Source organism: Cervus elaphus, chromosome 11 (assembly GCF_910594005.1).
Source record: "Cervus elaphus chromosome 11, mCerEla1.1, whole genome shotgun sequence".
Lineage (NCBI taxonomy): Eukaryota > Metazoa > Chordata > Mammalia > Artiodactyla > Cervidae > Cervus > Cervus elaphus.
This window is the reverse complement of record NC_057825.1, coordinates 84,137,852-84,164,789: the sequence shown is the minus strand read 5'-3', so window position 1 is coordinate 84,164,789 and position 26,938 is coordinate 84,137,852. Positions and strand designations below refer to the sequence as shown.

Sequence of the window (26,938 nt, the reverse complement as noted above, 5' to 3'; positions counted from 1 at the left end):
AAAATGGGTTTCTCAAAAGAGTGACTAAAATGGAAGCAAGTTACAGCAGTACCATCTTTGGGTAGGTAAGGTAGAAGAATTCCTGGAGAAGAAGGAATAAGAATAGAGACTGGGTAGCCTTTTGAAAGAAAAAAATGTGCTTTTCTGTTTACCAGTACAATTAGCATAGGTACAGAGGAATGAGAATTTTCAGACATTATTAGCAAAAAATTGCTCTGAGAAATTTTCACAATATATGTCAAAAATTTAAGTGGGCTTATCTTTCAGACAAGAAATTGTATTTGGAATGTTATTTTAAGGAAATAATAAGAAATCCACACACAGAGGAAGCTATTTATATCAAATAAGGGGTTGGCTAAATTATGATACATCCGTGCACTGCAATATTTTGCAGGCAGTTAAGATTCTTATGGGAGGAACATTGAATGACCGGGAAAAAAAGGTCTCTACATATCTTTAAGTAGAAATATTGGGTTGGCCAAAAAGTTCATGTGGATTTTTCCATAAGATGGTATCAAGAACTCCAATGAACTCTTTGGCCAAACCGACATGTTCATGACACCTTGTAAACAGTATAAGCATCATCAAAAGTTTGTTTAAAAGTACCCATATGAAAACAAAAAAAAAAAAGAAGAAGAAAAGTACCCATATGAATACACACATACAGAAAAAGCCTGAAAATATTGCACTTTTGCTTTCATCTATATTTTCTGTAGTATTGTTTTTGTGTGTTTTTTTATGCTCTTCTACCAGCAATACCTATTATTTCGGTAATAAGGAAAAAACGGTCTATGTTATATTTTAAAAACCCAAGGCTCAAAGGAAACTTAGTGTGGAACAGAAGAAAGACCACAGGAAAGGCCTGGGTGCTCATCTCGCCTCTATCACTCATTCCTGGGTCCAAGCAAATCAGCGGACTTCTCTAGACCTAGGTTCCTGTCTTTGAAAATTAAAGATGGTGGAGTTGGTGTGGTGAAATTTAGAGACAGCAAAACAAAGGACAGACATCCAAGAGGTATTTTGGAAAGGCCCTTTCAGCAGAGGCTAAGAAAAGCACACATGATACATCTTATTTCCTCAAACATAAAATAAGGGGAAATTAGTTTTGTTAATGAGACTATTTCAACATGTGATTGAAGCAAGTATAAAGGTCAAAAGAGAGGAAGTATTTTGTGAAATAATACTGATTAGATTTTTTGCATTTTCTTCATTTAGTTTTGCTGGTGACTGGAATACACTCAAATCAAGAAATGATGAAGAAAATGAAAAGGCCCAAATTCAGTAAGTAAAGCTGCAATTCCTCCCTAGTACAAGACTTGTGTCTCCTATGTGGAAGACTGTCACACTTGTCTCAGTTAATTTGGAAAGTTTGGGGGTTTTTTTGTTTTGGGGTTGGGTTTTATTTTCTTATCTCAATTACTTTGCACTCAGACTAATTAGTGATGATTTGTAGTATCCTTTTGACTATAGCTCACCAGGCTCCTCTGTCCATTGGATTTTTCAGGCAAGAATACTGAAGTGGGTTGCCATTTCCTTCTCCAGAGGTTCTTCCTGATCCAGGAATTGAACCCATGTCTCCTGTGTCTCCTGCATTAGCAGGTGGTTTCTTTACCCTCTGAACCATCAGAGAAGTCCATTATTTGTTATCTATTTTTTCCAAAAAGTGTTTGAAATACAAGTTCTTGTTTTAGGATAGATATGTTTCACTATATTAGAAAAATTCAAAATGTACACACAAAGCCAGGCAACACTGTGTCTCTATGACTAATCTGAAGTAGGCATTTTTCTGCCATGGAAATGCTGTCTCAGCTCCCCATACCAGAAAATTCAATCTGGCTAATGCAAAGCTGCCTATCTTCCAGCATGCCCTGGGATCAGTGGGTAATCTCACAAAAAATTTCACACCCCATCAGTGAAAAGAGGAATAATTAATTTCATTTTTGGCTTCTAGTTAAGATTAGACAACAGAAAATCCAAAATAACCATAGATTAAATAAGACTGAAGTTCCTTTCTCTCTCCTGTGAACATAATCTAGGCTTTTATGGAAGCTTCACAATCTTCAGGGACCCACACTCCTTCTATTCTGCCATTCTGCTTTTCCCAACATGGTTCTCAACTCATTGTCCAAAATAGCTACCCCAGCTCCATCCAGCATGTCCACATTCCAGTCAGTAGGAAGGGATGAAGAAGGTTACATATTTACTCCCTTTAAAGATAAGTCCAGGAAGTCAAATACACCACTTTGAGTTAAATACCATTGACCAGCATTCAGGGAGAATAGAAATGTCTTGATTTCAAGAATCTACATGCCTCCTAAATGCAAGGTGTTCTATTATTAGGAAAGAAGAGAAAATAGATGTTGGGGCAGGGGAAACTAGCAGGATGGGACATAAATGGAAAATCTCAAATATTCTGAGCACACTGAACTACCTGGATGTGAATCTGTAGACTTGATGGAGGCTTGGATTAAGGTATATTTATGAAGGACCATAAAAGAAAGACTTTAGGTACATCCAGTGTTCTGTGTTCTCTACAACAGAAACTTCTGTTTAGGCATTAGATTTAGGTGCCTTGAAATCAGCAACATTAAAATTCTGAAATAGAAGAAGAGATGTTTCATGCAGCATTTTTTTTTTTCTGTTCTTTTAAGCTGTTTGTACACGACTTCCTGTTGAAACGAGACCAAAAGGGCAGCCATCCACAGCCTCCTAGCCTGAAATACGAAAAAGGAATTAGTTGTTTATTTATTCCTGTCAAGGCTGAGAGCCAAGAGAATTGGCCCAGGGGCAGATGTGTGTTCAGAACAGTGATTGGGCTGATGTGGAGAGAAATGCACACCCAAGTATGAATTCCTTTGGGTTGTTTCCAGTATCTTCATTGACTCATATACGAAAATCATGAAAGATTCCATGATTACCATGACAACAGTTCTCAGTAACTATAAAAGTCTGTGCTAAACGACCCAAGGGCAAACCTCTTAGAGAGATCTCAAGTGGATTGAATTTCTGATATGCTAAATTCTAACCTTATTCACAAAACCTCCCTTAGTGATACAGCCCTTTTGAGTCAATATATGCATGAAGTTTTTTCTCTAATTAGAAACTCTGTCAGTCATTAAAAAGGGGGGGAAAGATAGATACAATGAAAGTAACAGGATATTCCCAAAGTCTGGTGATATCTGATTCTTTACCTCAGGAGTATTTCCAAATTGTAGTCTATAGCTTGAGGCCAAAGTAATTTTCATTTTTTCTATTCAACGTTGTTAATCTGCCACTGGGGCAGGTGACTGATAGCAAGGGAGGCACATCATTCATTCATTTGACAAGTATTGATTTGGTGCCAGCCAAGTACCAGGTACTGTTAAACACTCAGATACATCAGTGATTCAGACTCAAACTTTGCCCTCACAGAGCTCAAAATCTAGAGAGGAAGAAAGACAGGTCACCAGGCAACTGTGATGTCTTATATAAATGCTAGGCCTTGGGAACTAAAGGTACTCCAAGAATATAGAGAAAAAAGTTATGTATCTGGGAGGGCTTCCTGGAGGAAGTGACATACCAACACTGATATCTGAAGGTCAAATAGGGATTGATCAGGCAAACATGAAGAGAAGAGAGTGTTGTAAACAGAAAGAAAAAAGCATCTCCAAGGCCTAAAGAACAGAAAGAGCTAAAAAATTAGTTTAGTATGGCTGAGGTTTGGAGCGGGAGGCAAATGTGTTGAGATGAGAGATGGAGGGGTAAGCAGGCATCAGATCACAAAGAGCTTTGTTACTATGCCCAGCAATCTGCAGTTCATCGTGAGGGCAATGGGGAGTGTTTCAGTGCAGGTTATTTAGGCTCAATTAGCAGAAATCCAAGGGCAATTTACGTAAGCAAAAAAGGAGATTTTGGCAGGACAGGAAGTATCTCGCAGAACCCAAGGCTGGAAGGGCAGATGGAACTCACTGGGACTGTACCCCAGGCAGAAAGACCTCAAGAATTGGTGCCTCTAATCCTCTCTATATATCTGCCTCACTGTCTAAGCCCCCACCTCTCCCACCCCCCCGCCCCGGCCACACACACACACACACACACACACACACACACACCCACAGCTTCTGCCAACTCTGCTTCATGCAGACCATGTCTCTCAGTCCTGATTGTAAATTCCTGGGAGAGAAACTCTAACTGCAGCAGTGTAGGCTGGGAGGGTGGTTTTCAAAGAAGAGTAGAATGGTTAGGGTTGTGTTAGGGAGGTAAAACAATCCCGCCAGGGAAAAGCAACAAAATCCCTTTGTCCAAATATATGAAGAGAGAAGAGAGAGAATAAAACATATTAGTGAGTTAGTATTACAAATAGACTCGTGTCTACAGATGGGATGAAAGTAGCTACCAAGTCTTGACAGAATTTCACATCAACTTATACAGTGAAGTGGAAGACAGAACAATTACAACTTCTCTTAACTCCAGGAAAGATAAGTGCATGTAGCTGCTGAATGTCTTTTGTATACCCAGAGAGCCCTAAGCTCCTTCTGAAGGTAAGTATCCAAGAATCAGAAGTCTGGAGACCTTCCACTCTGATGCCTGGTGAAATTTGAGAACTGCTGGACTAGATCAGGGCTGCTTACAGATGTAAATGTGAAACCATGGGTTCTTTCAGGGCCCTCTGTTTCTTTCCTAGCCCACCCTCAATTCTCCCCAGTGTTTATTCAGGACTAAAAGTCTTCACCATCCAGAGGGCTGAAGGTAAAATAACAAGAGGGAGGTCATTTGAGAGTTTTGCTCAGTGGACAGTGTACTGACACCCACTCTGAATGTAGAACCACTTTCAGCTCCTGAAGATCCAGTGATCAGACATGGTGCCATGAGTTGGCAGAGCCAGATCTGAAATTCAGGTCTCTGTGAGGCTCAAGCCCAGATGCCTTCCCAGTGCCTTGTCCCAGACTAGCCAGAATTTAGGAATGAAGTATCTGGTTGACCAAAAAGTTCATTTGGGTTTTTCTGTACCATCTTATGGAAAAACCCGAATGACTGTTTTTGGTTAACCCAATATCTGTTGTCTAGAAGCAGATGAGGTGCTAAGATAATCAAGGGCTGACCAAATAGGAAATAAAAGAGAAGAGATGTGGCACAATAGAGGAAATGCGGGAAAACAGAAAAAAGGAGTTTCTTCCTTTGACTTGGCCTGAGACCTTGGGCCACATCTGTGTATCTCTTCTGTCTCTGCAGAGGGTTACTATTACTTTAGGTAATTGTCACTTTCTCTCCTCCTTACTTCCTCTGCTTTCTCATTTCTTTTTCTTCTCAATTCTTTTTCCTTCTATTTCTTTGGTCTACCCATTGCCTCCCAGGGACCCTTTTGGATATTGCTCAGCTTCATTGGCAGACCTTTGGACCAAGAAGGTAGTACATGTTGAAAATAATCTCACATGGGAGTTTTACAAAAGGGAAAGCAAAGATAAAAACAGTGGAACTAGTTCTTACTAGTTCTGCTCCTCCCACTCATATACAACTATTCACTCCAGGCCAGTATTTTGATGTCATGTACAGAGTTGTATTGGGTACAATTTTCTTCTGTCACTTGGCTTATCACATGACCTTATTTTATAAATCAAATCAAGTCTGACTCCAAACTGCCTGTTGCCAAGGGCTGAGATATTAAAATTCCCTCCTTAGTGGGCTTCCTCCCTCCCAGCTCCAGTCCTCAGGAGCCTTGTACAATCTATAACATTCAGGGAGAGCCCCTGCACTGTCCAGTGTCCAAACCCATGTTATTCCTAGAAGCTGAATAGCTCCCCTGTTTCATAAATGGTGGGATCTTGGAAATGTGGGGAAGCCTCATGCTTAAGGTTCTACCCAGAGGGGCACCACCCCAGGTATAGTCCCAAAGTGATGCTCACCCAAGGCAACTGTTAGGGAACAGAGACATTTCCCTTACTGGGACCTACCCGCTCACTCTCATCTTCCCAGTCTTTGAAGGTCATTTGTTCTCCATCACTCTTTGGACTGGCCAAGCCCAATCCCCTCAAACAAGGAGGATTTAGAGTACCTAATTCCCAAAGTCTTGAGGGAGGGTTGCCAGGTAACCCCTGCCCTCTCCCTTGCAACCCTGAACCCCAAACAGGAGAACACAAAAATCTGACTACCTTCTTGGAACAGTAAGAGGGGAAAATACAATAAAAATAAGCATAAGTTAGTATGAAGAAGGAAATGGCAACTTACTACAGTAGTCTTGCCTGGGAAATCCCATGCACAAAGGAGCCTGGCTGGCTATAGTCCATGAGGTCGCAGAGTCAGACATGACTGAGCACACGCACACAAATGACTTAGTAAATTAACGAGCTGTATGGTGCAGAGTAAAGTTTACCGTACTGTATAAAATGAGAGTTTTATCACGTTTTTTTACACAGGTGACTTTTTCAAGGCTCTCATTTTCCTGCTATGTTTTGGAGCCATAGGTCCGACCTTACCCGCAGGCATGTCACTGATATATTTAGTCAGCCTATTCACACAGTTTATAACAAATGGCCAAAATGCAGTTGCATTTTTCTTGATAATTGAAGACTACAAATAAAGGTTGAAGGATTTAGTTGTGTTCATGAAACTCTTCTCCTAAAGTAGTCAAGATATCTTATGGATTTTAAGGATAAACTTCATTTATGTGTAGATTCCACATTCAAAAAAGGCTTTCTCGTCAACTCATGAGCTTTTCAGCCCATACTGTAATAAACACATCATACTTTTCCCCATAAGTTATGGGGAACAACTCTAGCAAAGTCCCTGACTGGCAGAGTTCCTATGCTAGAGAGAGAAAAGCCTTTAAGTTGAAAAATCTCTTCCATAGCATTTCTACATGTAAGGAAACCCCAGGAGAACTCCAGAAGCAATGGACTTAGTCTAAAGTGGGGTCAGATGAGATAGTGTTACCCAGGTGAGAGCTGCGGTGATTAACTCCAACACATTATTGCCTGCCCATTCTGCAAAGTCTCTGACTTCACTGAGCACTTGATCAGTGAATAAATAAATCAGGGTAAAATAAAATTATGCACAGGAAAGCCTTCCTGGACCCAACAGCCACTGCCAACACACCAAAAACCAGTTTACATGGCTCCAGGGTACGCTACACTTCCTCTGCTGTTGACTGTTGCACATTATTGTAAGACCTTAATTAATATATATATATATATATTATATATAATCTGTCTTTTCAACTAGACCAAAATCACCATGAACACATAATCAGTGCTCACTAGGTATTTGCTGGATGAATGGACAAACAGCAGACTGAAATAGAACAGCAATGAAACAAAATACTATAAAATAAAGCAAAACGTGGTAAATGCTACAAAAGAATAGCAAGGGGACTACAATAGGATTCAAAGGGCCTCCCAGGTGACACCAGTGGTAAAGAACTCACCTGCCAAGGCAGAAGACACCAAAGACTTGGGTTCGATCCCTGGGTCAGGAAGATCTCCTGGAGGAGGGCATGGCAATTCACCCCAGTATTCTTGCCTGGAGAATCCCATGGACACAGGAGCCATGGACTGTGGGCCACAGTCCATGGGGTCACAGAGAGTCAGACACAACTGAAAAGACTTAGCATGCACATACAATAGGATTCATACTGGCTTCTTGAAGGAGTATTTGAGGTAGGACATGAAAAATCAGTGGAATTTTACAGGCAGAGATAGGTGGGAGGGCTTTCTAGGCTTTCCATATATCGTGAGTGAGATGGCTTCAGGAAATAGTGAGTGGCGTGATTTGGCTTAACTGTTGGGGCATCATGGGAGATGCAGCTGGAAGACGGATTAGGACTAGGTGATGTCAGTCTGAGAAGCTTTGTTCTTTGCCACTCTTTAGAGGGTAGGGACACTGAGAGTGTTCTGAGCAGGAAATCTACATGATGAAGACAACAGTCAGCAAGATAAACAATAGCAGGATATTCCCTGCAGGCAGTGAAACCACATTCTGAAATATTTCCACTGTATTGGAGTCTGTTGTAATAGTCTTAGCTTGGGGTGAAATGTATTACCTTTTATTCGCATAGTTCTCTCCAGTAAATTAATCTTAATACCATGTAAGGCATGGAAATATTTTAGCAATCGACCTTGAAAGGGTGGATAATTCCCAGAGGTACCACCTCAGTGTGAGGAGGTAACTGTTCTGGGACTTGGTTACTGACTGTATTGGAGCTATTGAAGACACACGGCTCTGTGCTTGTAGGACTGGGGTACAGCACACACACAGCTTCCTCACTGAGCTCATATGTTGTCAGCCGTAGCAACTGGTAAGTAACCCCCAGTGTTTCTTTGCTCTGTAGCTGTTGTACCAAGAACATACTTGGTTCCAACACCAGTGTCTTCACACAGACTGGTGCATGTGCCCTCTCAAACCATGCAAAAGGAAGTGGATTAACTTCTAGTCCTCCTTAAAGGCTTTTCTCTCTCTAGCATAGGAACTCTGCCAGTCAGGTGTGTAGGTGAGAAAGAAGGCTGACTCTCTGCTGCAGACTTTTAGTTGAATAAATTCTACCATGGCAATCCTCAAAAATAATAGGTAAAGAATGCAAGGAAAATTGCACTAGAAGAGTTGCCTTGCAAGTGTTTGGGATAAATGCACAGATGTGTACAGATACACACAAATGCACACAAACACACCCACACAGACAACCTATTTACAAGACATTTCCTGCATTCACCCACTAGTGGTTGTCAATGATCTTTAAATTCAGAAAAGCCTTGCAGGATTAGGGCAGGGAGGGAACAATTTAGCTCCTTCTCTTCAGTAGTGGGAGAAGCAACCAAGTGGAGCTGGCAAAGCTATGTGCCTGGAGCCCCGGGGTGCAAGTTCAGGGCCTGGCTCTGCCACTTGGCACCTGAGCTTGAACAAGCAAACTTATCTCTCTGGAAAATAAGGACAATATGCCTCTCAGGGTTTTGTAAGAGTCAAGTGAAAATTATGTATTACAGTCCTTTCTAAATTAAAAGTGGGTTGCTTTTAGGGACATCCCTGGCTGTCCAGTGGTTAAGACTCCACACTCCACACTGCAGGCAACAGGTTCTATCCCTGGTCAGGGAACTAAGCTCTCATATGCCTGTGGTGCAGCCAAAAAACGTCTTTTAAAGAGTAGGTTATTTTTAGACATACAAATTTCTGCAATTGCCCAAAAGCTGTGTCACCACAGGCATATTAACCTCTGTCATTCAATTACTCTTTTATCTGTGGTGTATGGATGAAGGTGTCTTCTCAAGGCTGACAAAAACACTAGCTAGAAGGACCAATCTTTATAGGCTTTTTGACATGGTTAGAGCTGGAGCTTGGATTTATTTATTGAGGCAAGTGTCTGCTACTAGCTTTGTCTTTATAAACCCTTTTCATCACACATCCTAGGTTTCCCTCAACTGTTGCATCCTGAGAAATCTTTTATACACAAGGGAAAATACTTATTTAACCCCCAGTACTCCCCATGAAGGGGACTATGGAAAGGCTTTAAAGATTTTGGAGTTTTTTCCTCAAGGCAGCAAAAAGGTACTAATAGCTTTTGACCAAGGATTCAACATGGTTATCTAGCAATCACACTCCTGGGTATATATCCGGACAAATTGTAATTCAAAAAGATACATGCATCCCTGTGTTCATAGCAGCACTATTTACAATAACCAAAATATGCAAACAACCTAAATGTCCACCAATAAATGAATGGATAGGGAAAATGTGGTGTGTTCCTATATATATAATGGAATACTACTTAGCCATAAAAAGAGTAAAATAATGCCATTTGCAGCAACATGAATGGATGTAGAGATTATCATCCTAAGTGAAGTAAGTCAGACAGAGAAAGACAGATATCATAGATATCACCCATATGTGGAATCTAAAATATGACACAAATGAACTTATCAGTGAAACAGAAAGAGACTCACCCATATGGAGAACAGACTGCGGTTGCCAAGAGGGAGGAGAAGGTGAGTGAGGGAAGGATGGGGCATTTGGGGTCAGCAGATGCAAACTGTTATGTATAGGATGGGGGCTTCCCTGTTGGCTCACTGGTAAAGAATCCATCTGCCAATGCAGGAGACATGGGTTTTATCCCTAATCCGGGAAGGTCCCACATGCCTCAGGGCAACTAAGCATGTGCTCCACAACAAGAGAAGCAACCACAACGAGAAGCCTGAGTACCACAACTAGAGAGTAGCCCTCACTCAACACAACTAGAGAAAAGCCCAGGCAGCAACAAAGACCCAGTGCAGCCTGAATAAATAAACAAAAATTTAAAAAAAAATGATTATGTATAGGATGGATAAATAGTAAGGTCCTCCCATATAGCAAAGGGAACTATACTCAATATCCTGTGATAAATGATAATTGAAAAGAATATATATATGTATAACTGAATCACTTTGCTGTACAACAGAAATTAACATGACATTTTAAATCAACTATACTTCAGTAACATAAATTTTTTAAAAAGATTCAACATGGTCAAAGACTGTTTAAGCAAAATGGAAAAGAATCTCTGCAAAAGAATATGCTGCCAAGGAAGAATTAACATGATCTGTTCACTGGTGTCAGGATCAAGGAGAAGGGAGCTTTCATCTTAAAATTTTATTTGGTGGTCATTTTGTTTCATTAACGTTTTTGCATGATTTTCTTAAAAATAGAATTTTACTCTAGTTGAATATCACAGTCCAACAAAATTAAGTTTCATATCAAAACTGCTTATGCATAAGTGCTTTTATGTTGTAATAATTCTTTCTCATTAACAGCCAGGAGGCAAGCTTATAACAGCCTTCTCTAATTGATGAGGAAATTTGTTTTCCCGAAGCGATGTGGTTTGCCTGGAAAACCACATTCACTGAAAAGATGAATGGAAAATAAGCAGGAGATTATACAGTTTGATTTGGCCTCTACATCATTGGCTTATTGTATGTGACATCACCCAATAATCACTCTATTACTAGGTCAGGCAGAAAACCCAACTTAGAGCAGAAATATCTGCAGTCATGCCTCTAAGATCCTGATGTTGCATGAAAGTGGAGGCTCAGAAAGTACCTGTCTTGTTTCTGAGATCAGTACAGCAGACCCATTGCCTCAGTGAACATCTAAAAGTTATCTTTAGTTCTTGCCATCTGGGTTGCAATTGGTTCTCTTTTCCCCGTGTCTAGTGCCAAGGTCCTCTGGGAAGAACAGATTCTGAGATGCCCTGATGTGAGTTCCATCAAGAAAATGATAACAGCCCTGAGAAGGCAAGGTAACCTTAAGGAATCATATGAGGTGGGAGCAGAGCAAATGGCCAGGAAACAGGTCTCTGAGCAGCTTCCACTTGAGTAGTCCTGGGCTCCCCCAGGAGCTCTGGAACTCAGCCCAGGGCTCTCTGACTTCCACTCACAAAAGTACACTCAGGAAGGAATGAAATCAAGCACATATAATCAAGCACATTGGAAGAACAGGGCGCAATGACAAAGCATGTCTAAATGTCAAATATGTGTTCAATTTGTACAGAAAATTAAGCTGAAGAAAGCGAGCTAATTATAATTTCGGAGCAATGGCCAAACTCATTGGAAAGTGTAATATCTAAATCCAGTCAATAAGAAGCAGTCATTCGCATCTTTTTGACTGCTCTCTGAGTATATGGAAACCACGGTCTATTCCTTTACGGTATTTTCCCAGTTATTTGTGAAGTAGTCTGTTTTCTTGCAACCTTCTAAGAATCTTCCATCCATCCACTTAAGGCCCAAATGAAATGATTTATCTCTGGATTTCCTCTGCATACTTTTGAACTCTCCCACTTTACAGCTGATAGTTAGCAGATGCAAACTATTATGTATAGGATGGGGGCTTCCCTGATGGTTCACTCGTAAAGAATCCCCCCGCCGATGCAGGACACACAGGTTTGATCCCTCGTCTGGGAAGGTCCCACATGCCTTCCCAGAAGTGTTCCTTTTCTCTCTTTCTCCTCTGTTGTTTAGGTTCATTTTCATCTATCTTTGTGTTTCCTCTCAAAAATGCAGAGATAATCCTTCCTTCAGAGGAGAAGTCAAAATTAAGGCAGCTCAAGAAGTATCTGCCTCAGGTCTGAAGGGAGCAGGGAGGCACTGATTTGGCAAGTAAGGCTCCGGGGACAGTGAACGGTACACCTTCCAAAGTACACGAGTGTACATGCTTGATTTCATTTTATCCCCCCTCGCACTATCGTGAGGTGAATTAATTCACCAATTTATAATCCAACTAGATGCAGATAAAGCAGAAGATCTTATTGAAGGGACTGCCCAGGCCTTTGTGAAAGCAAGACAAAACAACAAACAAATTCCCCCCAAAGGAAGGAGCTAGTTGAGGGTGGGAATTGATGAGCAGGAAACAAAATATTCCCATGTGACACTTTTCCCCTTGTCATTTTAAGCCAACTATTTCATGGAAAATTCTACTGCCTGAGCACCTGTCTTGCTGTAGGTTCGATCACTGTATGACATTCATGCAACAAGCTTCTCCACAGCACCCCATTTACAACTCCAGAAGAGTTGGGTTGGCCTACCAGGAGGTCCAAAACCTCAGGGTGCCAAGGTCACGCCCACATGGAATCCCAGGGCACAGAGCTGTCACTTCCTATTTCACACAACCAAGAGTCAAGAGGGAATGCTTTCATTTTCTTTGCATCCACGGGAGGAGCTGCATTCAGGAATGGGGCAGTGATCTGCGGAAGGGAGGAGAGTTGAATGCATTTAGTTATACACCCAATGATCTGACAATTAACCAGTTTAAGGAGAGGCTACACAGGCATCTTCCATCCCCAAATTGTCTCTTTAAAACAGTACTCCAAGACTCAAAATAGCCCATGCAGCCTTGAGTATCGGGGTTTAAAAGAATGGAAGATAAAAAGAAAATAACTGGAGAGGAAGCAGCCTGTGGTGGGGAGAATGAAACCACAAACCCGTTTTAAGCGCGGCGCTCCCCTTCTCCACGGGGACCACAAATTGTTTTAGCCTGTGATCACACTCAGCCCCGGGCTCCCAGGAGGACTTCCATGCTGGCCCGGCCCTGTGTGGCCAGGACTGTCTGGGAGGGGTGTTTAGGAAAAGAGCGGGAGCTCTAACCTCAGTCCTCTCTCCAGCCTGAAGGAAACGCAGCTCCGATCCATTCAGGTACAAAAGAGTTAAAGAGAAAAAAAAAGTACATTTTGGATACAGCTGGAAACCATTAACAACTCTGAGAGCATCTCAGTAACCCAGTTAGAGGATGGGTGGCCTGGCAGAGATCCGGAATCTATGTTTGTAATCACTGACTCTCACCACTGGGCGGGACTTTCTTTCCACTTCCCACCCAATGGAGACATCCCATCTTCAACTGTTCAGTCCCTGCCTGCCCCTTCCTTCAAGGGCAACTTCATTTACTAGAAAGTTCTTTTGGAAAAAAAAAAAAAAAGAAAACTCCATAGAAACCTCCCCTTCAGTTCTTGCTCAGTCCTACTTGTGACTTGCCTCCAATGCTCGCCTTCTTATGTCCAAGCACCCCACCTCTGCCAGGCAGCCCTCGCGTCTGATGGCTTCCACTTCCTTCCTGCTTACTCTTTGAATGGTTGTTTGTGCTTCAGAGTCTCTTCTAGAGAACACATTCCTAGCTCCCGGGCATCAGTATAGGATCCTCTAGGAGCCCTTTGCATTCAGGAGTTTTGGAGGGAGATTTTTTCAGGGAAGACGCAGCCACACCCCTCTTTTAGGCACTGCTGCTAGAGCATCTACATCATCTTATCCCTGAGCAAGCTTGGAGCTCCAGCAGCCTTGCCGACTGACTACTGCTAGGCTGGCTATGGCATCACGAGGCCCAAGAGGAGGGAGGACGAATGAATGGGCTTCCCCAGCTTTCCACTGAGTGTTGAGGAAGAGGAGGAAGGATGACTCCTACCTTGACCCTGGAGCTAGGACCCAGCCTCAAGGACCAAGACAAAAGATCACTTTCATTATCTATCTCCCCAGTTCAAAAACCCTCCAACGAGTCCCACCTCGTTCACAGAACACAAGCACCAAGCTGCCTCCTCCTGGCCTGGCCCTGCCCACCCCAGTGCTCCCCCCAGGGTCCAGCTGGGGTCTTGGCTGCAGTAGGCCCACCTTTTCCTAGCCAGTCCTGACCCAAAGCCCATGGTCTGTAACTCGCCCTTCCCGAATACCTTTCCTTCCTCCTGCAAGGTTTTCTGAGCATTTCCTCTTTTCTCGGGCTAGCTCCAGAGCATCTGAAAAAGCAGTATTCTCCAGCTGTGAACTCACACTGACATTTTTGGCCACTGGAGGTGGGTCTTTTCCCAGAGTTCTCTACTCCAATTAATTAATTGTTCGATTAAGCACAGGAATGAGCCTCTTGTTCTTGCTCTCAGCAGGTTAAATGCAACGGACAGTGATTGCTCTTTTGGCCTGAGGAATGTCCTAATTACCTCTCTGCTTTCATTATACAGAGGGGATCCAGGGTCAGTCCAGGCTCTGGCTTTTAGAGATCAAGTGAATGAATAGTTATAACCCAACAGTCACCCCATATATAAGCTGCTACCACAAGGTATAATCTTGACTTCATTTTGCATTCCCAGCTGTTCCTCAGATCAGCTGTGATGTGAGAGCTGGGAAGATAACGAATGTCGAGTTCATTGTGAAGTGTCCACCAGGATGCCAAGACCCTAGGTACCACGTTTACGGCACTGACGTCTACGCTTCCTATTCTAGCGTGTGCGGCGCTGCAGTTCACAGGTGGGCAACACTGAGTTACTTAAGAATGAGCGGTCAGGGTGTGGGCGGGGAGCCCCGGCGCAGGGTTGCCTGATTAGCAAGCAAAAATGGGCAACTTTAAGTGAGCATCCTGTGTTTTATATAGCAGCCCTATCCCAGAGGATAACCCAGAATCGGTGTACGACCCTGGATCTCCTTGCAAATCTCTCTAGAAAGGAGAACTGACTTCTCTTTACACATGAATGAGAGGGGAGGAGAATCCTACTCTTCTGTGTTCATGACGAAGAAACCAAAGTTCTTGATGATGTAAAAAAATATTTTCTACCTGTCTGTGCTGAGCAAGGAAATAATAGGGACATGACTAAGCAAAGCCCAGAGGTTTAGAGAAGAAATGTCACAGCTCTGGTTGATAGCTGGAGACAAATGGGAACAGGAAACAGTGAGGAGGAGAGGGACAGGCGGTCCTGACCGGTCAGCTCTTGGTTTGGGATCCAGGAAGAAGGAAGCATGACTACGTCACTGCCTACATGAGGCAAGCGTGACCGTCACAGAAGCCTCACACCTCTTTCACTTAGGCCTGGAGTCAAAACACAGGGGAAGGTATGTTTACTGAGTATGTTTGATAATAGGCTGATGGGTGGATGTCCAGCTCTCCACCTGTGTTGTCTAATTCAGCCCCCACAGCTCCCCTGCGCGCTATCTACCACTGTTATCCACCTCTTAAAGGTAAAACGAGGTTGAATAGCCTTTCTAAAGCCACACCATTGAAAAATATCAGAGTAGGGATTCAAACTCAAATCAGTACTCCCGCTTCTATTCACTAGCCAGCACTGCTTTGAGATGCGGCTCTAAAGTTTGGGCTTGGCTGCCAGATACTGGCTGAAGTTTCTCACTTATTCAGGCCTCTGGCATCTTTTCACTTTTCTTTACTTGCAGGCCAGTCACTTGATCAGTCAGTTGTATCTCTGCCAGAGAGAGGGGGGACTAAAATTCATTCCCTTTCAAGGTGTCTAGGCAGTAGCCTCTCTGAAATCTGCAGAAGCAATGAAAAAAACCTCTGCCTAAAATAAGACTTAAGAGTTACTAATAGACTTTGTCAGCCATGCTCTTCCCCACTGGCACACAGAGGTGAAGAGCTGCCTGGTTTTTCAGTGGGAGGGGGAATACAAAAGCTCTACTAAGGATAAATAGAGGAACATCAAAGAAACAAACACCAAATTCTATTTCTTAACTCCAAACTATGGAATAAAAATATTTTGCTTTCACCCTGAAATCAATTTTGTGCAGCAAGGCAATATGCAAATCTACACGTGAATACGCACACACTTGTGCTTGCCCCCACAGGATCACTTGTTCACACACTCATGCCTCCTACCTGTGCTTGAACACACATGTATGTGCTCACACACACCCTGACACATGTGTGCATGCACTCACAGCTCGGCCAACACCATCGGCACACTCTGGTTTGTGTTTGCGCAGACACTGACATCTTCTGCAGAGGCGGAGCCTATCCTAGCCTGCTGTATTTTTCCAGGTTGACACTTGCTTCCTCCGGCATTTGCTGTCTGTCTCTTGCCTTTCCTTGTTTCCTGTGCAGGACAGAGCCACACGAGTTCATATGAGCTCACAAGATGTCTTCATGACAGTAACCCCTTACACATCCCTAGCATCGCCTCAGCCCTACGAGGCTGCTGTTAACATCCTCAGGAGGGGAAGAGTCAAAAGTGTCCGACTCTGCAACCCCATGGACTGTAGCCCACCAGGCTCCTCCATCCGTGGGATTATCCAGGCAAGAGTACTGGAGTGGGTTGCCATTCTCTTCTCCAGGGGATTATCCCTACCCAGGGATCAAAACAGGGCCTCCTGTTTTGTGTCCCCTGGCTTCCAGCCCAGAGCCCAGGTGATACATTTAGGTAAGAACTGAGAGGTCCCAGCATTGCTTAATGTACAACATGAGGACATGATGAGGTTATAGACTTTGGAGCAGTTAGAGTTGGGAAAGGCTTTATGATAGATGAACACGCCTCTAGGGAGAAAATAGGAATGGCATTGACAAGGACCAGGACTCAGCAACATCAGCACTTGGGGTGGAGCCTAGGAGCTTGCTGAGAAGAATATAGATGAGGGTAGAGGGACAGCGGAGAAGAGCTTGACTGTTTCAAAAAAGATTTGCTGCTAGAGCAACTGAATGCCTCATGACTTCCTGGACCAATGGCTGATATAGTAGGAGACTGGAAAGAAGGAATCACTACCCATAATGGATGTATAGAAGTCTTAAGGAAAAAGAGATAGGAATTTTGGATTATATCAGTTCTGTTTTTTACAAACAGAACAAGTCTCTCTTCAGAAGGCAGGATTGAAGACAGAGGATAAGAGTGGGAAATGCATAAGGGACCCTCCATCACTGTCCTGCCAGAGGCCCATGCAGTCAGAACTGGGAAACTGGAGAGGGCATACTTTGGTTTCGAAATTCATATTTAGCTTAAAGGGTTTAATTTTCATATAAGGTATGATAATCAGATGCCGTATTATGAGTGATCCCCTTGATCTTTTCAAACCAAAGAGATAATGAACGCATTTGAGGCATCACATTCAGGCTCAGTCTTGGCCTGAACTAACTCCTGTGTTTAAAGTGGGACCAAAGCCTGGGAGAGGGGAAGAGTTCTGAGATGGGACAACAAAGAGGCCTTCTTCCTGCTGAGCATGGATTTCTGACCAGAGGCCCATCTTGAGAATGGCAGCCAGCAAAGCTGGCCTCGTGGTGGACAGCCCCTTTCCTCCAAGCCACGATGCTGACCCTCAGCTAATCCTAGTGTCCTGAAAGTCAGGGAGGAGGTGAACCTCAAGGCCATGTTCAGCATCATGCAGGATGTCTGAGGAATGCAAAGGAGTGGAACTGGTTTTGCTCTTTCAGAAAATGTGTATGAAGCGTCTCCGCCTCAATGAGGATACAGGTGAGGTTTTATTTACATAAATTCTCCAAACTCCTTGGTTCTGAGCCCCTAAATGTGTCCTAAGAGCAACCACAGGCCTTCAGGCTCCCTGCCTCCTCTGGTATCTCCTGTGGTGGTCTAGTGTCCCATGCATTCCTCCCCTGGGACAGCTGTCACCTCCTCGAGTTGACAGACCACTCCCTGCCCCATGCCTCCTCCAGAAGGATATCTGGAAATACATACATCCTGTAGTGAAGTCCACTCTCAAGATCTCTCACTTAAGACAACAGGAAAATCTATGAGAAGACAAGAATTCTGTGTCCATGCCTTTCGCAAAGTCTGGGTTTGGAGTCCTCTATAACCATCACAAGGGATCTCCACCTCCCAGCCCAGCCTAAGAACCCCCAGGCCTTCCCCCATTCCCTTTTTAAAAGCCTGAGCAAAGCGAAACTCAGCACCTCTTCCTCACTCTGAGTAGCAGCCACAGCGCTTCTGACTTTTAAAACAAGAATGACTGCTTGCACATTTCCTCAGCACAATGGAATATAAATCCAGGGACAGAAAAATTTCCCCCAGGAGAAAATAAAAAGATAAGAGCTATTTCTATTTCCTTTACTAGTTATGAATAAGGGACCATAGGATAATTGGGATAATTTTTTAAAAAATAATTTGAATTGTCAGCCCATGCCAGTGGTGTGCTGGTCAGTGTTTACCAATTAACCCTCTTAAAAGGAGGAGGGGGTAGAAGCTGATTTGTCAACATCTATAGTGTAAATACTCCCACTGTGGCTGATTTCAAGCTACCGTTGTGACATGAACCCCTTGGCACCATCCCGAACCTAACAACCTGCTTTCATAAGTCAGCATGAGGGGCATCCACAAAGAGACAGGCTTTCAAACACAGAAGCAAAACTAGTGTCGTCCCATAAGAAGATTTCCGTTCCAGTTGAGAGACAAAGTTAACTCAGGAATTTTTATAAAATAAAATCAGAGTCATCATGGAAAGACAAGATTCAAAGGCACGGTTAGGAAGTGAAGTGAGTGAAAGCCACTCAGCAGTGACTGACTCTTTGCTACCCCTTGAACTGTAACCCGCAAGCATCACTCTGTCTACGGGATTCTCTAGGCAAGAAAACTGGAGTGGGCTGCCATGCCCTCCTCCAGGGGATCTTCCTAAAACCAGGGATCAAACCTATATCTCCGGCGTCTCCTGAATTGCAGGCAGATTCTTCACCATCTGAGCCATGGAAGTGGTGTAGCAACGTCATGGAGAAGGAGGTATTGGAGAGACTGCCAGGTTCTCCAGGGCAGAGGACAGCATGAACAGAAACGGGGGTGGGAATCCTGTGGGTTGTCAGCAGAGCTGGGACCAGCCTTGCTGCAGCTGGGATTGTGCGGGGCCCTGACTGAGAGCTCCCCGGAGAAGGGCAGGCAGGGTTGCAATGCAGTGAAGGACAGATGAGGACTAGTTGTGGGGAGATGCCTGTAGCTTTGGAACTCTGAGAGGCCACGTGGGGCAAACCCAAGGTTCCAGGCCGCTTAGACCTAGGCTCACATCCCTCCCTTGTAATTTAGAAGTCATAAAATTTGGAGTCACAGGATCCCTCAACCTGCCTAAGCCTATCTCAGTAGAGTGGGAATGACAGCATTCCCTCCGCTCCACAACCGGTAGGTTTGCTGGGAGAACTCAGTAAGATACCATGAGTGGGAATGATTCAAAAGCAATTAAGGGTTTTATATGTCAAGTATTATTATCACCTTCTTTCCTTTTGAGCTGTTAGGACGTTGAGTGTTGAAAGTTGTTGACTCACCATGGATGTGGGAGGGAAGGAAATAGCAGCACTCATTCCTGTAGAGAAGGAAGGGTGTTGATGGGAACAAATCTAAGGACTTTTTCAGTTCCCCCATGCAGTCAATTACAGATGCCCAAGGGAGCCGTGTTAGGCTCTGGGGCAAGGAAATGACTTACCGGAGCCCCTGCTTCAGTTACTGTCATATGAGGATCTAAAACCTTCAAAATCCTAGAAACTAAAGAAACAATTTCCAACCTTTGGGGACTCTTTTAAATGAGTTTAGTTTAGCTCACACACCTTCCTTGCCCCAAAATAAAAGGAAAACGTGCTTCTAAAAATACTGTACCACCCTTTGAAATAGTTGAAATCATTCTGTGATGTCACAAAACCACACTGGAAATTGTCAGGAAAGAGGTTTTACTTCAGGGAGAACTAGTAGGAATCTAAAAAGAAATTATACAAATGAACTTATTTACAAAAAAACCTCACAGAAACAAGTCACAGATTTCAAAAACAAACTTATGGTTATCAAGGGGAAAACATGGGTGGGGGTGTATAAATTAGGAACTTGGGATTAATATACACACTACTGTATATAAAATAGATAACCAGCAAGAACCTACTGTGGGCTTCCCAGGTGGTGCTAGTGGTAAAGATCCTGCCTGCCAATGCAGAAGATGTAAGAGACATGGGTTCATCCCCGGGTCAGGAAAATCCCCTGGAGGAGGGCACAGCAACCCACTCCAGTATTCTTGCCTGGAGAGTCCCATGGTCAGAAATGCCTGGTGGCTGTAATCCAGTGGGTCGCAAAGAGTTGGACACAACTGAAGCAACTTAGCACTCAGGCACACATAATCACTTAGTCGTGTCTGACTCCTTGTGACCCCATGGACTGCAGCTCACCAGGTTCCTCTGTCCTTGGGGATTCTCCAGGCAAGAATACTGGAATGGGTGGCCATGCCCTCCTCCAGGGGATCTTCCCAATCCAGGGATCAAACCCAGGCCTCCCATATGGCAGGCGAATTCTTTACCATCTGAGCCACCACCAGGGAAGGCCCCTGTATGGCACAGGGAAGTCTATACTTGGTAATAACCTGTATAGGAAAAGAATGTGAAAAAGAATAAATATATATATATGAATAACTGAATGACTATGCTACACACCTGAAACTACCACAACATTGTAAATCAACAATACTTCAATTAAAAAAAATTTTTAATGTATAACATGTAGAATAAGAAAAAAATTAAGATGGCAACTGGTTTCATAGTCTATTATATGTCAAACAATATTCTTCTCCTCTTTCTTCAAAAAAAGTTTTTTTCTCTCTTCACAGTGGTGTGCTTGATAATTCAGGAGGGAAAATACTTGTTCAGAAAGTGGCTGGACAGTCTGGCTATAAAGGGAGCTACTCCAACGGCGTCCGGTCATTATCCCTTCCACGATGGAGAGAATCCTTTGTGGTCTCAGGTACGTCTGCGCCCTGGAGAAGTGCTGCCCGGTAACCGACACCTGGGTTAAGTGACCTCAGGGGACGAAATGTGCCCTTTTCACTATGCTGTTAGCTTTATTTTATGGCCCACCTCATTACACAAAAATCTGAAGCATTAGTTCTTCTGATAATTAGGATCATGAAACAATGAATTCTAATTACAGTGATAAATCACTACCAAGTCTGGAAGTATTAAAAAGGCTCCAATTACTCATTTTAAACACACAGCAGCTATCAGTAAGTCCAATCAAACTTTTAATTAAGTGAATTACATTTAATAACTTGGGTTTTTGAGCTACTCCTTTAGTTATGCCAAATGTTCCCCATATCTAGATTATTCCTTGAGAAATCTGGTAAATGAATAGATAGGGACAGGCGTTTAGAGAACTGAGCTACAACTGTGTTTAAGATTTCTTTTTTGAGACTAATTGTTTCACTGTTAATCAGTTCTCACTATCTGGCTCCATAGGATTTTATAGATAATCATTTTCACTTTTTTTTTTTTTTGCCCTCTTCCAAAGAGGTAATGTCAATGACCTAATGGCTAGTATGACTTCACAGTAAAAAGATAACCAAGTATCTCTGTATTATCATGACCTGCCTGTTCCCCTCATTTTATTTTTGTGAATTTCCCCAACCTAGCCTTTAATTTTGAAAACTTTTAAGTTTATGGAAAAATGAAAAGATGGTACAATGAATACCCATATTCCCTTCACCCAGACACACCAACTGGTAACATTTTGCTACACTTGCTTTATCTATCTATCTATATTTTGCTTGAACTGTGTGACAGTAAGCCACCGGCATGATGACAACTATCCCTTAATACTTCAGCACACATCTGGTAAAAACAAAAGCATTTTCCAAAATAACCACAGTACCATGCCTAAAAAAAAATTAGCATTGCTACAATAATGTTAATGAATATTAATAAATAGGAAAAATAAGAAATAGTCTTATTCAATTATATCCAACTATACCCAAAATATTCTTCACAATAATTTCTTCTTCTTTTTGGGGGTGGATCTACAATCAAAGATCACTTATTGTATTTACTTATCATGTCTATTTGGTTTCCTTTAATATGGACCTGTCTACCACCACACTTCCATTTTTGGTCATGAGTAGTGATGACATTTTTTTTTAATTTTATTTATTTTTGGCTGTGCTAGGCCTTCACTGCAGTGCATGGGATTCTCCCTGTGGTCGCTTCTCTTGTGGCGGAGCACGGGCTCTAGGGCACGTGGGCTCAATAGTTGTGGCCCATGGGCCTAGCTGGTCTGTGGCATATGGAATCTCCCAGACCAGGGGTCAAACCCCAGTCCCCTGTATTGGCGGGTGGATTCTTAACCACTGGACCACCAGGGAAGTCCTGAGATGACATTTTTGAAGTCTCAGCCAGTAATCTAGTACTGTGTTCCACAATCTGGACCATAAACAGGTCTGGCTATTGCCTCATGCTTGGATTCAGGTTAAATATTTTGGCAAAGATACTACATAGATAGTAACATAGCATATCCATTGTGTAGTATCATAAATGGTCATAAGGAGACACATAATGTTATTTTGTCCATTTGTTGGTGATGCTTAATTTGATAACTTGGATACTTTATAATATCTCTGCATGGTAAAAGATACTTTGTAATTAATAGCAATCTATAGGATGATACTTCAAAACAGCATGAATAGCTTGTCCCCCCACCCAAAATTCACCCAATGGTTTTAACATCCATCAGTGATCCTTGCCTCAGTAGCAAGAGTAAAGTCAGAAATTGAAAAATTATCCTTATTCTTCCACATTTATTAGCTAGTGTTCTTACAAAAAGAAATGAGCCCTCCCCCCCACACACACAACTATTTTTCCAAGTACCATGATGGACATACAGATTGTTTTTTAAAATACAACATGTTATAGCCTATTATCATCATTATTCTTTTTGATGCTCAAATTTTCCAGGTTTGGCCACCAGGAGCCCTTCCAGCTTTGACATGCCCCATCAGCATTTGAGCACAAGACAGTGTTCTGTCTTCACCCTGTACTGTTTACTCTGCACTGGACCTTGAATCTCTCATTTTCTCCAAAGAGGCACTGCAGGATTTTAAATACATTCTAGCAAACTTTTCTGGCATTCCCCACAAAATCAGGAGCCATGTGACTCTCCTGAGAAGGTACCACCTGTGGAAGGCCAGCTAAAGCAAAGAAGAGAGAAATGTCTCATAATATAGCAGGCCTTCCAAGCTGGGTGGGATTTTGGCACCTTTAGATGCCCCATGTCCCAACCTCCTTTGATCATAATTTTAGTAGGACTACAATCAGATCTTCTAACTTGAGCAATCTCGGTTTCCTCTTACATACGGAATTCTGCACACCCAGGGTTCAAACTATACCAGTTTCTATGTCAGGTAGTGGGAGGTCATTAATCATACTGTGAGCTTTACCTCATAACAAAACAGGGGCCATATGAACATACTAAGGTCTAGAATACGAATTTGCCAATCTTAGAAGTACAGTCTCCACATTGGTGGTTACCAAGGAGCTCCTGGGAGAATAAGAGGGTTTCAGCAATCCAAGAATCCTAAGAGAGGTTTAAAAGAAAAATTAATTCCATGCGAGCAGAGATGTTTTGGATTTTTTAAATGAAAATCAATCTGCTGTGTTATTCCCTATAAGTCTCAACTGCTGTGTCATCTCATGTCACCTAGTGACATTTAACCAGAAACACTTTTTGCCATTGATAATAAGCACATGTGCTCTGCAATGACCACCAGTGAATGAGTTTGGAGAGCACAATGCCACGTGAGAGTCTCAGCCGACAGCGGCCACAGCTCGCTCATCTGCTGTCCAGGGGCTCACGGCCAGTGAGTCTTGCTGGATCAAGTCAGAGTCCTCTTCTGAAGGTTCAGATGTCTTCGCGACCTTTCTCTAGGCTTTTATTCCCAATTTTCACATGTTGCTATGCGCCTTTAATTAATTCACTTTGGCAGGCTGGGAGGGGGCAGGAGAGGGGTTATGTCTTTTTGTTCAGCATAGTCTTTCCACATTTCAGAGATGGGAAAGGTCAGAGAGGGACTTCCTAATACTGCCTGTTTGTCCTCTGACCCACATTTCAGAAAGCTGAGCTCAGGCTCCTTTTCGTTCTGAATAGAAACAGAGGGAACCACAGGGTTTTCGATGTGAGATGAGTAGGAAACTGAGGAGCTGGTGTCCCTATGGCGTTTGCAGTGGATAAAGGCACCCTCCTTGGGTCTGAAATAGCCCCACTCACTGTCCACCGGGGCTTCCCAGGTGGCGCTAGTGGTAAAGAACCCACCTGCCAATAGGGAAAAAGTAAGGATGCAAGAGACCCAGGTTTGATCCCTGGGTCGGAAAGATCCCCTGGAGGAGAGCATGGCAACTACTCCAGTATTCTTGCCTGGAGAATCCCATGGACAGAGGAGCCTGGAGGGCTACAGTCCACGGGGTCGCAAAGAGTCAGACAAGACAGTGAGTTAGCACAGCACACGCTGTCTACTGGAGCAGGGCCGACCCGGGCTGCCCAGCCCTGCTCTGGGTGGGCGTTCATAAGATGAAGTACCTCCCTTGAGCCCAAACATTTGCCTCTTTCTCACCTTGAATGACATTCATAGCTAACACCAGAATAACTTCTTTGCATCTCTATGGTGATATATGGTTCCAAAACATTTTAACTATTTTTTTCCTTCAGATCCCTACAACTTTGTCTAGTAAGTTGGTCCATATCATTACCCATATTTTCTGAATTAAAAAAAAACACCAAGAGTCTTAGAGATTGAGGCAGTTAATCATTGGTAAAATAGAAACAGAAACCTAGATTTTCTTGCTCTCAATCCCAAACCCTTCCTGAGAGCCTGTTACCCATTCTACCTCATGACCCTTGCTGTTCCTTGTGCCAGAAGGACCTTTGGTGAACTCAGGCACTAGATTCTGTTCCACTGCCCATCTCTATTTGACACTCCACACCGTCTCCTCTCCAAGCCCATCCTATAAAAATATTCCCTTGGGTTGAGAGTTAAAAATGCTTTCATGGTCAGGTGGAAATGTCACAGAACAGGCGAGACCCCTTCCAAGTGTATTTAAATTTTAACAGAGATCTAAGAGAAAGTGTTAATCATTCAGTTATGTCTAACTCTTTGCAACCCCCATGAACTGTAGCCTACCAGGTTCCTCTGTCCATGGAATTCTCCAGGCAAGAATGCTGGAGTGGGTTGCCATTCGCTTCTCCAGGGGCTCTTCCCAACCCAAGGGTTAAACCTGTGTCTCCTGCATTCAGGATAGATTTTTTTACTGTCTGAGCTACCAAGGAACAGAGATCTAAGCACTAAGGTAATTCCTCAGTTATACTTACTGAGCATCTACTACATTCCAGACACTGCTCCAGGCCCTGGGGATTTAACAGCCACTAAGTGAGACCAATTACCTGCCTCAGTGGGGCTTGTGTTCTTCTGACAGTTTCCATTTCCTTGGAATGAGGCTCCCTGGTGGAACTTCAGGCTAACTCCCTGGCAGAGGACCACCATGGGCAGCAGTCTTCACAGGCTTGTTCAGTCACACCAGGCTTGAGACTTGCCTACTCAGCCCCAATCATTTTTCTTGTTTATGCTTCCACCGTTTCCCTGATACACATTAGCATTTCTTCTCTAAACTTTCACTCCCTGGGTGGGCAACAAATGGCTATTTTCAAGGCTGATCTCTATTTACCTACTTTCAAGTTTCTCTAGTGCTATGGAATTCAAATGGGTCCCACAGGGTCCATGAAAGTGAGAGGTAGTTGTTCATGCACAGCCAGTCAGCCACGAGAGCTCTCATGTCCAAGAGAGTGTAGGGAGGATTTTCATCTACTGACCTGGTTCAACATTCAGAGTCACATGTATGAAAACTTTGCTTCCAGGTCACATCTTCATGAGCAAATAAGGGTTGCTCATGTTAATTCTGAGTCATGAAGATGTTATGGCTTCCTTTCTAATATTAATAAAACACAGGCAATACAGAAAAACAGAATGCCACTTGACTTTCTCACTGTAATCAACAATTCAGCAAAGGATGGGAGGGGGGTGGAGACTGACTGATTTCATTAAACTCAAGAGAAACAAATCAGAAGGAGGGAATCAACTTATCAGGATGCAACCATCTAAAATCTCTAGCTCCAGAAATAAAGTTTTTTTTCCTTTTTTTGCAGAAGGTAAACCCCAAAAAGGTATAACCTACCCATCGTCTCTTACATATTCATCATCTAAAAGCCCAGCTGCCAAAGCAGGCAAGTGTCCACGTGGGATTTCATCTAAATCTTCTGATTTTGTAATCAGGCAATACTGTGTTTTAGAAGATAGGTTGGAAATTAGCATCTTAACCAGTCAAGCTCCACTGACTCCAGGAATATTTTAACAGATGCCAGGAAAGCGGGCACAGAAATCAATGGGCTGAAGAGTGAGGCTTTATTTTTCATTTGTGCAATTCTGAGATTATCTCCGTGTTTGTGTCATTTTTGTTCAGAATGACTGTTGCCTTGAATTTTATTGTATTGCTACTTTAGAAGATGACATGACATTCTGTGTGGAAATGTTCCCTGGTGGCTGAAAGGGAAAAGACTGTCTCTACTTAGGTATGAAATGAAGGGAAGCAAAGAAGGTGATGTGGTTTCTGTGACAATAGCAAGCTGCTAATCTCAACACCACCAGCCAAAACTGCACTGTCTGGGAGGTTGTGCCAACCCAGCTTCCTGTGAACCACTAAGGGGGTACAGAGAGCACTCAGGCTAGGAAAATACCCTTTTCTGGGTTTCTGTGTAAAAGCAATAACTGTGCTATGCATTCCTGTCCTTTCGCCGGGGGAGAGGGCCGTGGGGGGTGGGGTAATACTTTGATTTCTCATCAAAGAGAAGCTGTGAGTTGTTTTATGGTGGGATTTAACATTACTTCCAGAAACTTGAAATAATGAGAAAACAGAAATAGTGAAGAATAGGAAAGCCTGGTGTGCCGCAGGAGTTGGACACTACTGAGGGACTGAACAA

The 26,938-nt window shown here is 43.1% G+C and overlaps 1 protein-coding gene across 4 annotated transcripts in view; it reads left to right on the top strand.

Annotated features, from left to right (window-relative positions):
• Positions 1–26,938, top strand: part of VIT (vitrin) — a 118,847-nt gene that overhangs the window by 36,913 nt on the left and 54,996 nt on the right. Inside the window, exons 2-6 of one of the 4 annotated variants that reach the window (XM_043918247.1) lie at positions 1,216–1,281; positions 11,148–11,233; positions 14,555–14,711; positions 20,757–20,890; positions 26,108–26,185. In XM_043918247.1, coding sequence (XP_043774182.1) covers positions 11,209–11,233; positions 14,555–14,711; positions 20,757–20,890; positions 26,108–26,185 — 394 coding nt within the window. In that variant the 5' untranslated portion in view covers positions 1,216–1,281; positions 11,148–11,208. Of the gene's footprint in view, positions 1–1,215; positions 1,282–8,245; positions 8,270–11,147; positions 11,234–14,554; positions 14,712–20,756; positions 20,891–26,107; positions 26,186–26,938 lie in introns of those variants that run through there. The other 3 variants (XM_043918248.1, XM_043918245.1, XM_043918246.1) reach the window with 3 other exon arrangements.